This window comes from Epargyreus clarus, unplaced genomic scaffold (genome assembly GCF_041222505.1).
Source record: "Epargyreus clarus isolate Ecla_fem2 unplaced genomic scaffold, WU_Ecla_fem_2.2 ptg000005l, whole genome shotgun sequence".
Lineage (NCBI taxonomy): Eukaryota > Metazoa > Arthropoda > Insecta > Lepidoptera > Hesperiidae > Epargyreus > Epargyreus clarus.
Window position 1 is genome coordinate 11,944,558 of NW_027332213.1, and position 14,362 is coordinate 11,958,919.

General features: G+C 35.7%; 1 protein-coding gene across 3 annotated transcripts in view; it reads right to left on the reverse strand.

Annotated features, from left to right (window-relative positions):
* The window catches only part of LOC140742307 (uncharacterized), a 157,722-nt gene that overhangs the window by 10,805 nt on the left and 132,555 nt on the right, over nt 1-14,362 (reverse strand). For all 3 annotated transcript variants that reach the window (XM_073073182.1, XM_073073181.1, XM_073073184.1), the window contains one exon: nt 4,153-4,413. In XM_073073182.1, the coding sequence (XP_072929283.1) occupies nt 4,153-4,407 (255 nt within the window). In that variant the 5' untranslated portion in view covers nt 4,408-4,413. The remainder of the gene's footprint in view (nt 1-4,152; nt 4,414-14,362) is intronic.

The following is a 14,362-nucleotide window of genomic DNA, read 5'->3' on the forward strand; positions in this document are numbered from 1 at the left end:
GACAATAGACGGTGGAACGACGCGTTACTAGTTTTAGTATGTACTTTAAAATTCCCTTCAAGTATACGTTTTATTTACAACTTCACTTTACGGTAATTGCTTTGTTGTTAGTTGTTGTTAAGACTACGTGTTGCTGATACTTTGTATCGTTTTAGTTTTTAATTTTACGTCTATACTTTCAATAAAATATGCAATAATACAGTTAGAATTGATAAGGGAGACAGGAGAGGCATGCAAGAGAGGATCCGAGGCGTTCCACCTAAGTAATCGGGAGCAACGCTTGTGTGGCCGACCTCAAACAGGACTCGAATCTTATCTCGGATTGATGTGGCTGACAGATGTCCATGGGTGACAGTAGCCACCTATCTTATAAACTAGACAGCATACTCGTTGGCTATTCCTACGTTATTCAGAAAAACTTACTGTACATAATGGTTTGTCCCCCATTTTTTCTTCCTGTTTACACACGTTTTACCCTGTTTTACACGCGTAATTAATAATTGATCTATTCAATGTTTTACCTCCCATAGATTGATATTTGACAATTTCTTCATACTACACATTATCAAAGTCAAAATGTTTTACAAAATTCATAACATTTATCTTTATAGAAATATAATTTGGCAATTTGGATGTATATAAGGACTTAACGACGTACACATGTTTAATAAAAATCTAATAAATCATACGTATCCCATATATTTCAATAAATTTTACTATATAAAATGTATTATGCATGCCAGTAAATTCGTACCGAATCTTTTTGCATTGACTTCCTCTGCAGAATTAATGTTCTGTCAATGGCAACGGAAATTTAAATTTCAATACTTTAACTGTTTGCAATTAATTTAATGAATCGAAAAATAAGGCCATATATACATCGTACAGAGTTCCGTATAACACACAGTCGGCGATTAGCGAGATGCGAGCTTAAGCTATATTAAATAAAATCGAATTATATCAAATGTGACAAAAAGCTAAATTAATCATTATTGGTAACCAATTTATATTTTTTTTTGTCTATCAAATATCACAGTTTGACAATTTCTAAAAAGGAAAAATTGCCATATATAACGAGCAGAAAACTATTCCAACCTATGTATGCGTTGGTGCCTCTAAAAAGTAAACTCGAAGGCCTCGTATAAATGTGTCTTCTTTTTACCATTCCTCATAAAACAGAACACATCAGCACTACAACGCTCTTAAAAGCATAAATAGGTATGGTGGTGGTGCCCCCAGAGTTGAATCACGAAGCTACCACCAAAGTTCTAACATTTTTAATTATTTTAATGAATTCATAAGCAGACTAATAAAGACAGCTCTAAAAATACACATTATGCAATCCTTATCCTTACTAATATTATAAATCCGAAAGTAACTCTGTCTGTCTGGTTGTCTTTTCTTCACGCTTAAACCACTGAACCGATTATAATGAAATTTTGTACAAAGATAGTTACCCGATAAACATACCCGAGAAAGGACACAGGATCGTTTTTATCCCGGAAATCCCACGGGAACTAGGGATGGCGATCTAAGATCGATTAATCGCAGAATCGATCTTTTGGACCCAAAACATCGATTATTTTAATCGATATTAGTAAGGATTGAATCGTAAACTATGCATTTGATCAAGTGATGATCTTTAGTTTCATGTATGTTCAGTTTTATGTATGTTAGTATTTTATATTATTTTCTTTTAAACGCGGGCGAAGCCGCAGGCAAAAACTAATTCTACATAATCTCCTTTATCTTCACATTTACTCGCTTACCCATTCTTGGTCGAACACATCCCTTAAACGGTAACCGTGTTGTCAGAATAAGCAAAGCAGCGTATTCGGGTTAAATCGCGAAACGCGACAATGGGTTTCATTAATTGAATTGAATTTTTCAGTAATCAGCCGATCATTATTCGGAAAGAATTTAAATATTCCTCATTAATTTATATATGAGTTGTGATTGTGTATGGACACTGTCCGTACTCATTTATAGAAACTACTAGCCCATAGCTTCGCTCGCGGTCAGAGGTTTTTATCCATCCCTTGGGAATGGTACTTTATTTGGAATAATAAGTACCCTATGTGGGCAGTGATAACCTAGTGGTTAAGAAATTCGGTCTTTCAATCGAGGGGTCCGAGGTTCAAATACCAGGCACGCACCTCTGATTTTTCGAAATTATGTGAGTATTACAAATTAATTATCACTTGCTAAAACGGTGAAGGAAAACATCGTGAGGAATCCTGCATACCTAAGCGATTTATAAAAAAAAATCTCTAAGGTATGTGAAGTCTACCAATACGCACTTGGCCAGAGCGTTGGACTATGGCCTAATCCTTTTCATTCTAAGAGGAGACCCGTGCCCAGCAGTGGGACAATAATGGGTTGTTTATGAAGTACCCTATGTCCTTTTCTGAAACCATGACAACGTGCTTACAATAACAATCGGTTACGCAGTTACTAAAAGAGTAACAAACAAACAAACAAACTTTTATTAGCATTTATAATGTTACTTAGGATATTTTACTATGTAAAGATCATATCGATCATAAAATGCGAAATATTGGCAATAAAGAAATTAAAAAACCACTTATCGTAAATACCCGTAGTACATAGTACGACATAATAGTATATAGTAAAATGATTCAATTCCGCGATAATTTTAGGCTAAAGTTATATTAGTTAGGATAATTATATTCGACTAATAATCTGAAGTGCTCGTATTATGTGTATTGCCCATAAGCAGCTTACCATTAAGACGTTAATTACCCCTTACTAATGGTTTGTATTTAAGCTATGTATTTATGATAACACACTGCGGAGAGTAATGTTTTTCGAGTTTACGTATGTACTTGTAATTCTTTAATACGCCCTGTATCCTTTTTTTTGTTTACGAGGACCTTCAAAAGGTACCCTATAGGTAAGCGACACGGGGTTATGTGGGATTCTTACCGCACTAAACCGGTACTACAGGGACAGCGCCCTGTATCCTAAACAGCTTGATGAATTTTAATATATGAGGGGATGATTATAACATAGGACTCATTTATATTGTGGGACGTAGAATACATTTTTCAGCAGTCCACTTTTAGGGTTCCGTACCCAAAATGTATAAACTAAATCGGTACCCTTTTACTAAATTTTCGCTGTCTCTCCGTCTGTCCGTTTCTCACATAGCTCTATCTACTAAACCATAATAGAATTGCCTATTTTTTACAGAGTATGTATTACTGTGGCCGCTGTAACAACTATTCAGATTATTTATTAAAGCGTACTAGGTTGATAATTTCAACTTTCGTTATGAATTTACTTTTATGGTTGCAATAATAACGAACTAAAAATTCCGGTTCCGTAACATAAAATTTTATTTTACCTTTAAATTTATATTTAATGTTACGGAACCCTCCGTGAGTTCGACTCGGGCCTTTTTTTTATAATAATTCCTAGCTTATAGATGTCAATCAATGGAATCAAAACCAACTGAAGTAAATCAGTACAATACAAACCAGTGTATCAGATGTATCAGAGCAGATCGCGGATCGCGTGCATCATTCAGTAGAAACCCGCCACACTCCGTCCGTTTCTTAATTAGCCGCTGATGTGGTGCGATTATTGGCTCTTCCGTGAGAAATGATTTCCTTGATACGGTTGAAATTGTACGACCTGAATTGTGTATACTATCTGGGTTCTCTATTCGGTTTGCTATTTAGTCTCTCCTTTTTTAAGTCCCTAGATGCAGCTTTTGTCCGAAAACATGGGAAAATTTGGTATATTATAACATTTTTACTATGCTGACCTATTCTATTGTCTGCAATGCTTTTTATGATCTACTGCTCCCCTACTTTCACCACAACTAAGGGAGAAATGAGCGTCACGAAATATTCTCAAAACGGATTGGTGACTCAAGTGACGCGTTAGTAGCTAACCGTGTGAAATGTTCTCAAATATCCCTCTTGACGTCATTAAGAAGATAAGGTTTAACCACTACTATCCAACAATACAGGGACCGAAGTTCTAAGATGCTCTCCGACATATGGTTACATATCCTACACATGACTGCGTCTAACGCTGCCTAACTTTATAATGATCACGACTTACACAAGGCTTAAAGTAACTTACAGACTTTTTCTAACTTAACATTATCATTGGACAACTCACCTGCGTCGGCAAAGACTGCTGTCCAGCCCAGCGCTGGCTGAACGACACGATGGGAGCACCATAGGGTAGAGGAGGGAAGTCGCCAGGGAAGACCACCCTGTCGCAATTCATCAGGATCCTCAGCTGAAGAGCTCTGTCCACCTGGACCCGGCAGCGGCATGGGTACCGCAGGTCGTCGTTGAGCTCTGAACACGGCACCCATGACTGCTGACTCCGTGCGTAGGAGATGAGGAGGAATAGCGCCAGCACCCGCATTTTGATCTGAAAAGATATGTATCGTTTTAATGTTTGAATACTTAATGGAACTTAAAACGCATCTAAACTTAAATAAGGACCATGGGAGAAAATTATTAAAATCGTCACGTCATCGGTGCCTGATAATTTTCTATGCAAAAATTTTATGTGATCTGTAAAGATATAAATAATTTTAATTTATCAATACCCAATGGATTTTAAAACGCATCTAAATAAGGACAATAGGAGAAAATTATTAATGTCGGTGCCTGATAAGTTCCTACGCAAAAATGTTTCCATTAAAGACATACCCGGATACATAGCAAGCTAATAAAACCGCGTTAAAAACATAGAAACGGCACAAAATAGTTTTCTTTTTATAATATAGGAGTGGCAGACTAGATGCTACCTAGATGCTAGTCAGCATGCAGTCAACCTGATGGTAAGTGGTTTCTGCCGCCCATGTACAATAATGTACATCTGTAATCAACCCCAGATAGGATTAGATTCCTATCTGAGGTCGGCTACAGATGGGCCGCTACCCCTGAAGACTAAGCTGGAACGCCTCGGATTAGTATATCTCCTTTACTACAACCTTCAAACATTAGCACAGAAGCGCCTAACACTATTGTTATTGGGTAGAAATGGGTGTGGCGGTAGAGCAGCCGGAGTCGAACCACAAAGGGATTTACCACCTTCAAATGAGTGTTTCGGATTTCATAAAAATAATATTCAGAAGAGTTAAAAAATACAATAATATTCCTCAACCAAAATTTGCATAACCTTCAGAACTTTTTGAATTTCCGATTACATAATACGCTCTAATAACTTAGTAATAGATTACAAAGTAATGCGATTAATATCCCTAATTAGTTGGACGCAAACTTTCTTCATAGCACTTGTCGGTACAGTTCCCGAGCTCTTTGAGGGTAACGTGTAATATGCAAGTCTTTAACGAGTTGTCATATCGTAAGCGAGAAGCTATGAGCAAGAAAATATTTTGATGATATACACTTTTAACACATTTAACTTTTAAGAAACAATTATATATTCGCATCTGAGCCCGTTAGACAAGAGATTATTTGTTTTTTAAATAAGCTAATACTATAGAAAGATAAATGAACACAAAAAAACTAACGAAACAAAATAAATAATGCATTTCTTAAAAACAGATCTATTCTAGATTCTAGTTTATTCAAATAGATATAAAAATAATTTTAACACATTGTTTCTCTACTTTTTATAAAGAAAAAAAAATACTTTGCCATATAATTATGAACCATTCAGATAGAAACTCTTTCGCGTAGGTTACTACGCCTTTGGATCACAAAACAGTAGCTTGGACGACTATTAGAACACTATAATCCAGATATAAAAATAATTTTAACACAAACAATTGGATTTTTTCTTTACTTCTTGTAGCGAAAAAAATGATTTCGCCATATAATTATGAACCATTCCGATAAAAACTCTATCACCGAGGTTAATATGCCTTTAGATTACAAAACAGTAGCTTGGACGACTTTTAGATCAGAAACAAAAATAGCTACATACATGTTCGCTACATCCTTTACGTAAAAACTAAAGATGTAAGACTTAACGATATCAATCAGTTGTCTGATTTGTGATTCAATGAAAGAGAAAGTGTACATGATAATAAATCAATACGTTGCACATGTCTAACGAGACTTGCTTCATTTTTTACAATGCCATTTAAGAAATCGCTAGTTTGATTTTATAGTAGAGTAGAGATGTAAAGATTGGAACTAATATTGACCACTCAGTTTTTTTTATAATATAGGAGTAGCAGACGAGCATGCAGTCTACCTGATGGTAAGTGGCTACTGCCGCCCATGGACATCTGTAATCAACCCCAGATAGGGTTAGATATTCCTACCTCTGTCGGCCACGGATGCGCCGCTATCTCTGAGAGCTAAGCTGGAACGCCTCGGATAAGTCAGTCTTCCTTACCACACCCTTGAAACCGGAACACAGCAGCGCCTAACACTGCTGTTTTTAGGTAGAAATAGGTGTAGCGGTGGTGACGATGGAGTCGAACCACAAAGGGTTCTACCACCTTCAAAATTGGGTAGTATACCCAGTAAACTAAAATAATAATAAATAACGATTAAATAAAATTACATGATGAAATTTATGAAGTATGCTATATTTATTACTTTTTTGTAAATTTTCATATTATAATTTTTTTGTATTACATATTTCTGCCTACAGTTGTGGTAAGCGCTGCTGTATACTGGTTGTAAAGTAGACATACTTATCCAAAGCATTCCAGCTTAGTCCTATGGAGCTGCGCAGCTGTGCCCGACCTCAAGGAATATAATTTTAGCTGAGGTTGATTACAGATGTCCATTAAGGTAGCCTAAAATCTCCTAATGCCATTCGCTCTTCACTGATAGTCATAACCGTCCCTAAGTCAGGCAAGTATTATCGGCTCGGGACGGCGTTCTAAATTTCAAATTACTTTCAGCTTCTTGGCTCCGGGCCATCGACTAGACCCTACAGTAAGTTTTGCTTTAATTACGTTTCATATCGGGAACGCCTCCATGTAACTACGATATCATATGCCACTACGTTTTCTGTATAATATCAGTCCATTTAAATATTATTATGGCAAAAACACGCCTAAAAAGAATCGAACACTGCCAAAAATACTGAGCTGATTTTGACAGGATCTTACGTATAAAATAAATAATAATAAAAAAAATTATTGAGCCAATTTAGACCTGTATAGTTTGACAAATTATTTAATAATAATTTACAATGTTTGGTACAATGCAAGTGAACACTGCCTTCTATACATAAAGATAGGAATTACCAAAAGGGTTGAACATTCCCGCGTGAAAACACACGTATGCACTCAAACACATACACACACACACACAAACGCAACCATACAAGCATACACACATCCATACAATTGCCACCAGTTTTTGTAGTATTTTATTCGAGAAATAAAATAAAAATAATAGAGCAAATCATTTATGAGCAAATATTTTTATTGTTTTCCATTTGACAATCGCGTTTAAAATATAAAAGCTAAATTTTCTATGAGCGGAAATGATATGTCAAAATAATAAATCACCTAAATTTAGAAATCTATAATTATACTTAATATAATAAATAAAATAATTTATCGTTTCAATGATAATTCATAAATATACAAATGTTAGATCACAGTGCGAATAGTTATTTCATCCAAACCTACTGTAAAATAGTTACTCAAAACAAACAATGTTAACCTTTCATACAACCCAACCAAGAACTCGAGACCCAAAACGCTGTTATAAAAGACACGTCATAAACACGGTTAAAATATAACAGCAACACAAAACACCCTTTAATAAAGTCGGCACAATTTCCGACAACAAACGATATATGGGTATGATGTATGCTGAATAAAATACAAATTAACATTATCCGTTACCAAAAATCCTCATAAATTCAAAAAACGTGGCCGTCCCGCCGCCATAAATAACTGAACTCATAAAATTCTCTGATACTCCATGCGACAGTTAACGAGTTTAAGCTTAATATTTTTGACTCGAGGTCCGATATTTTAAGCTTATATAACATTGTTAAAACAATATTTATAAACAGCAACTTGGATGAAAATAATAATTAGAAACAAGAAAATGTTTGTTAAAAAAACAGTGGTTTGAATGGTTATAGGTAGTCACTAAATCACTTATTTCTACCTTAAGTGTTAAGTTATGCTGTGTTCTGCTTCCTTTGGCGCTCTTCGCTAGGGTGTAGGAAGGGAGTAAGGGACATATACTTAGAAGAAGCGTTCCAACTTAGTCCTTAGTGCTAGTAACGCACCTGCGGCTGACCTCACTAAGGAGTCAATATTTTCCGAGATTAATTACAAATGTCCACGGCCGCTCCGTTATCGAGAATATTGCATGATTGTTCCCACTCAACAATGATAAACAAGTAATTAAGAAAGTAGAAGCTGTACCTATAATTTAGAACACTTATAAAGAAAAAAGCGCTTAATTTTGCATATAAATATCGAATAAGTAAATAACGAAACTGGATTTGCTCCGATACAAAGTTCAACTCGCGTCCGCAGTTCAATTTGTTTCGAATTGTTCCCTGAAACTCCCGACATTGCCTTTCATCGCTTTTATTTTATCATATAACAAGTTAAACAAAACAAATTATGAACTGATTGCGATTTATAACACGTCTCAATAAAAATGATTTGCGGATTTGGTAAATGGTGAAAAAACGTTACGTATTTTTTAACCAAAATTGGAAGGTGGTCGAACCCTTTGTTGTTCGACTCTGGCAGTGCCACCACCAAACCTATTTCTGCCCCATAGCAGCAGTGTTAAACGTTAAAAACTGTGTTCTGGTTTGAAGGGTGTGGTAAGGGAGACGTACTTTTCGAAGCCGGTTCAGCTTAGTCCTCAGGAGTAACGAAATGTGGCCTCCGATAGGAATATCTAATCCTATCTGGGGTTGATTACAGATGTCCATGGCCGGCAGTAGCCACTTACCATCAGGTGTACTTGATGCTCGTCTCTTACTCCTATATAATAAAAAAAACCATAATAAGAAGGTTTGGTAAAGACATTACAAACATAAAAACAAATAAACAGACACTAAAGTACAGAATACCTACAATACTTATTTTATTAAATCTCATCTCTTTTCTCCTTAGCATAATACCATTGCGTCATGTGAAGTGACTGCTGTCTTATCAAAAAGCAGGTACGAACATCGAACGTTGAATTTGCCACGAATCGGGATTTATGTACAAAGTTAGTCGCATTCGAACTGGAATTTGTTCGCAACTCACATCATCGACTTCTCATCGTTCCAACTCTTTTCGATATCCAAGTTTAAATATACCCTTTTTAACTCGAAGAACTTTCAAATAGTCTCGATTTGATCTTTTGATGCAAAGGTTCGTATCAAAAACAAAGTTGTAACGAGGTCCGTGTTTGCGAAAATAAAATGGTTTTGTCATACAACTAGGTTTGCCGCGCGGCGCTGCCCGCGTAATTCTAATACTCAATTTATACAAGCCTTTATTAAGTTAACATGTATGTGAGGGTCAACTAATTGAACTTACAGTTTCCATACATTTTGTTTGAATGACAAGACATTATTAGTTTAGTGATGTCATTCTAAATCTAATGCGACAGCCTAAGACAGTGAATTAATTATTTTTATGCACCTCCATGAAGTATGGGTTTCAACTGCAAAACTTTCTGGGAACAATGTGAAATGTAAAATGACGTTATAAAAACTTTGTTTTAACAAGATTTTTTTATGTAAATTTATTCATAAGCTGGGTGTAGATTTTACAATTTACTTTTTATGCCTGCTCTATACTACAGTAAACTACAGTTATGTGTTTACTTGTAGTGTACGTAAAGGACAAAATTCATCTTTACCAAAATAGTACTCTCGTTTCGTACGACATGAAACAGAATTTCCCATCTCACGGTATAGAATACTAGGTTAAAATCGAACATCATCGAGAAATACATAGACAAACACGCAAAAAGAATCTTAGGTATGTATAGACATATCTGTGCATGTCTACGATAGGTACCTACTTCTTTTTAAATCAGATTAGTCTTATTGCTAGTCACCATTCGTGAAAGGATAAATAGCAAAAGAAATGACCAGTTTTTACCTTTTTATTGTACCGTCCCATCGTACTTGACACATCTTACAATCCATTTCTTTTTCTTTTGTTGTTGTCAGAACTATACGATATCTGATAACAATAAATGTTCCATTACGCACTAGGTTTTAAAGTTATGAGCAGATTTTACCCGATTTTTACACTTAACAATCAAGAACGATTGTTTTAACGGAGAATCCTTTTCTTGTCTCTTAGGAATATCTCCATACATATTGCTATACCTCACGATCTAGCATACCACCCAAGTGTTGCCAACATATGGGGCGTCTGGGCCATAGCCAAATTGCATCATTAGCTAATATTGATAAACTCTATAGTTTACTTGGGATATTGTTGCTTTATTGTGATTATAGATAACTATGTATGCACTAATACACATTGTGCAGCGTGGTGGAGCATACATATCTCCAGGATTCACGCATTCAGCATTCAGGAATCAGTTGTGGAACATTAAAATATTGGGCGATACATTTTTTACCCGACTGCCAAGGAAGGGTTATGTTTTTTGCGCGTATCTTGTATGTTTGTCTTTCTTTATTTGATCCGATCTAACAAATGGCTGGATGAATTTCAACAGTTAAAGTGTCATTATATTTGTCTCAATGACCCGAGTGTCCTTAGATAGGTGTTAGTAAAAAAAAATCAAAATGGCGGATTTTTGGCGCGAAATAGTAACACATTTAAAAAAAAAAGTTAAGCGAACTTATCGAGTAGAGTATCAAATGGAAGGAAATCAAACGGAGATTATAAAAACATATTTGTATATACATAAACCAGTAAGGTGACTGACTGACTGACTAACTAAATTACTTTTTCATTTTTCAGAAATCAACGTACAGCCTAAACCAAGGACCTTACAGTTCTGAAATTTTGCACACAGGTTCTCTATATAGCTTGAATAAGTACTAAGAAAAGCCTTTTGGAAATTCTACCCTTAAGAGGGTAAAATAGGGGAAAACAGTTTTTTTTAAATCCTTTAATTTTGAAGCAACTACTATAAAATTTTGTATTTGGCTTTCTGGATAGGAACAAGGACGCAAATATTTATCCCCCTCCGAAAAATCAACCCCGTAGAAGGTAAAATAAGGGTTAAAAGTTCATTTAAACATTCGTCAATTTTGAAGCAAACATTATGACATTTTGTATGAGGCTTGTTGAATAAAAATAATGAAATGCTACCTCGTAACGAGGTAAAATAATGACCGAAACTTTGATTTACCGAAGTTATATATTTTATAGACCGTAAATGGTGAATTTTTTCGCGAAATAGTAACACGTTTTAAAAAAGGTAACCAAATTTATGGAGTAGGGTGTCAAAATAAAGGAAATTAAGACGAGATTACACATACATTATATAATATATCTTATATATAAAATTCTCGTGTTAGTTACCGTACTCCTCCGAAACGGCTTCACCGATTTTCACCAAATTTTATATACATATTCAGTAGGTCTGAGAATCGGCCACTATCTATTTTTTTTACACCTAAGTGATAAGGGTTGTTCATCCTTAACATTTTTTTATTTATATGGCAACACAACGTTTGCTGGGTCAGCTAGTACATATATACTCGTATATACACATCGAGATGACTGTACGACTAAATGAGTGAGTTGCTGTGCCAGAGATCAACGCAAAGGGAAACCGCTGAACTTAAGTGTGCTGGAATTTTACATATAGGTTCTTTATATAGCGCAAATGAACACTACGAGGATAAAATAGGATAATATTGTTTGAACATCTTTTGTTTTTGAAGCAGACACCTACTATGAAACTTTGTATTTGGCTTTCTGGATAAAAATAATGAAATGCCTATTTCACTGCTTTTGGAAATTCTACTTCAGCCTTTTTGGTGCAGTCGGGTTTTTGATTTTTTTAATTAATTACTTGTTTCATTCTTTAAAACAATGTACCTTTTTTTCGAGGGGGAAACTTTCAAATGGTATAGGACGACGTGGGAGCGACGCCGGGTTATGTGGGAATTTTATCGCACTAAAACCACCCCGGTAAACCACCATACCTACACAACAACTATAACTATATATCTACAGTTTGCCTACAGTCCGGTTTGATACATGCCAGTAGCACTACCATGAGAATAGAAACGCCACTATAGAAATTGTAAATAGGAAACTATTGTCATTTTGCTAGTGAATAACATAACTACTATCGTTACGGTATTTCTTGACAACGTCTGTCAAATTAATGACTCATGGGACAGAATTTGTATGGCAATAGATCATAATGACATTCGCTAGCCATTTGATTTCGATAGGTTTTTTACGTATCGAGTTACGCCACTACGGATTTTAGTTCTACGAGTAACCACCAGAGGCGCTGTACAATTTTTCATACATTTATTTTACGCAGTCGCTAGCGAGTAATACTTTTGTAAACTCATGGTAGTGCTACTGGTCACTGTCAGATACTGACGGTGTCCCTTAATGACGCGGACCATGGTAAAATTTTATGGACATTCATCTTTTATGTAATCTTTTTTGTGTTTATAAAAACTATTATAGTACTTATTTAAAACACATATTAACTAGTGTTCTGCAACATAAGAATGTAACATAAGTAAGTTGCTGAAATTTATACTCACAAAATTCAAAACTGTCAAAACTAAAAGTCAATATTGTTAATAATTTTTATTCGAACAACACAGTCGTACATCACTATTTCACAGTACATCACTATTCATTTGTTGAATAAAAAATGAAATCTCACAAGAATTAAAACTGTCAGAACTAAAAGCCAATACTGTCAGTAATTGTATTCCGAATAAACAATTGATACATTCACAGCACATCACTATGAACAGTACACTCACTTGTTTCAATATGGAGTTCTCTCATTATTATTCATAAACAATTTAATTGGAGTTGACTGTCCAACCGTCGCTTTGTCATTAAATATTGTACTGACAATATTGGTTGTACTGTAATGAAACGGGTTTCAAATTAGAATGCACTTAATTTTTATTTTGGATGCAAATTCTGGTTTGTTCGAGGTACGAGATGTGTGAGTCGCATTCGTAATTACTTTAATAGTGTTCAGATTCAAAAAACACGTTTGTTCTTAGTAAATATATAATAGCTTAATATTCTTAATATGAGGACGCTTTTACCAAATTGTTAAAGATACAGGCGTTCACAACGAGATACACATACAATATACATACATAAATATGGTAGAATCCTCTGTGGTTCGACTCCGGCGGCACCACCGCCACACCTATTTCTGCCTAATAACAGCAGTGTTAAGCGCTACTGTGTTCTGGATTGAAGGTAAGGAAGACATATTTTTCTGAGGCATTCCTGCTTAGTCCTCAGGGACAGCGGTGTTTCTTTGGCCGACCTCAGGTATGAACCTAATCTTATCTAGGGTCGATTACGGATGTTCGTAGACAGCAGTAGCCACTTACCATCAGGTGGAAGCATGCTCATCTGCTACTCCTATATTATAAAAAAAACTTATTATCCACTATCAATACAAAATACACAATTTAATACAAAAATGATATAAAGCCACCTATGCCATACAATCTATTAAAATTTAAAGCTAACTTAAAGCTAACAGGCTAAGGCTGGCGAGCAGCCAAACAACATGGCCCATTAACGCTTCTGCTATCGCCCCATCGCCCTCTAAATTTAACCACCAAGGTTCTATAAACTATTATAATAATATACTATTGTGAAAATAAGTATAAGCCCAGTATGCGGGTTTTTATTTTCACGCAATCCTTTTTTTAGCATGCAATCCTGAAGGTGGTAGAAACCTTTGTGATTCGACTCCGGTGGCATCACTGCAACACCTATTGTGACCTAATAACAGCAGTGTTAGGCGCTGCTGTGTTCCAGTTTGAAGGGTGTGGTAAGGGTGACAGACTTTCCCGAGGCGTTCCAGCTTAGTCCTCAGGGGTAGCGGCGCATCTGTGACCGACCTCAGGTAGGAATATCTAATCCTATCTGGGGTTGATTACAGATGTCCATGGGCGGCAGTAGCCACTTACCATCAGGTGGACTGCATGCTCGTCTGCTACTCTTATATTATAGAATAAAAACCTTAGTAATTCGACTACGGTGGCACCATTGCGACACCTATTGTAACAAAAGCAGCGTTAAGCGCTGTGTTCTGGTTTAAAAAATGTAGTAAGGAGTCCACATAATACAGTCTTTTTTATAGAAAAAGATGGTATGTGGCTACTGCCGCCCATGGACATCTGTAATCAACCCCAGATAGGATTAGATATTCCTACTACTAGTATTACATATATCCATGAGCGGCAGTAA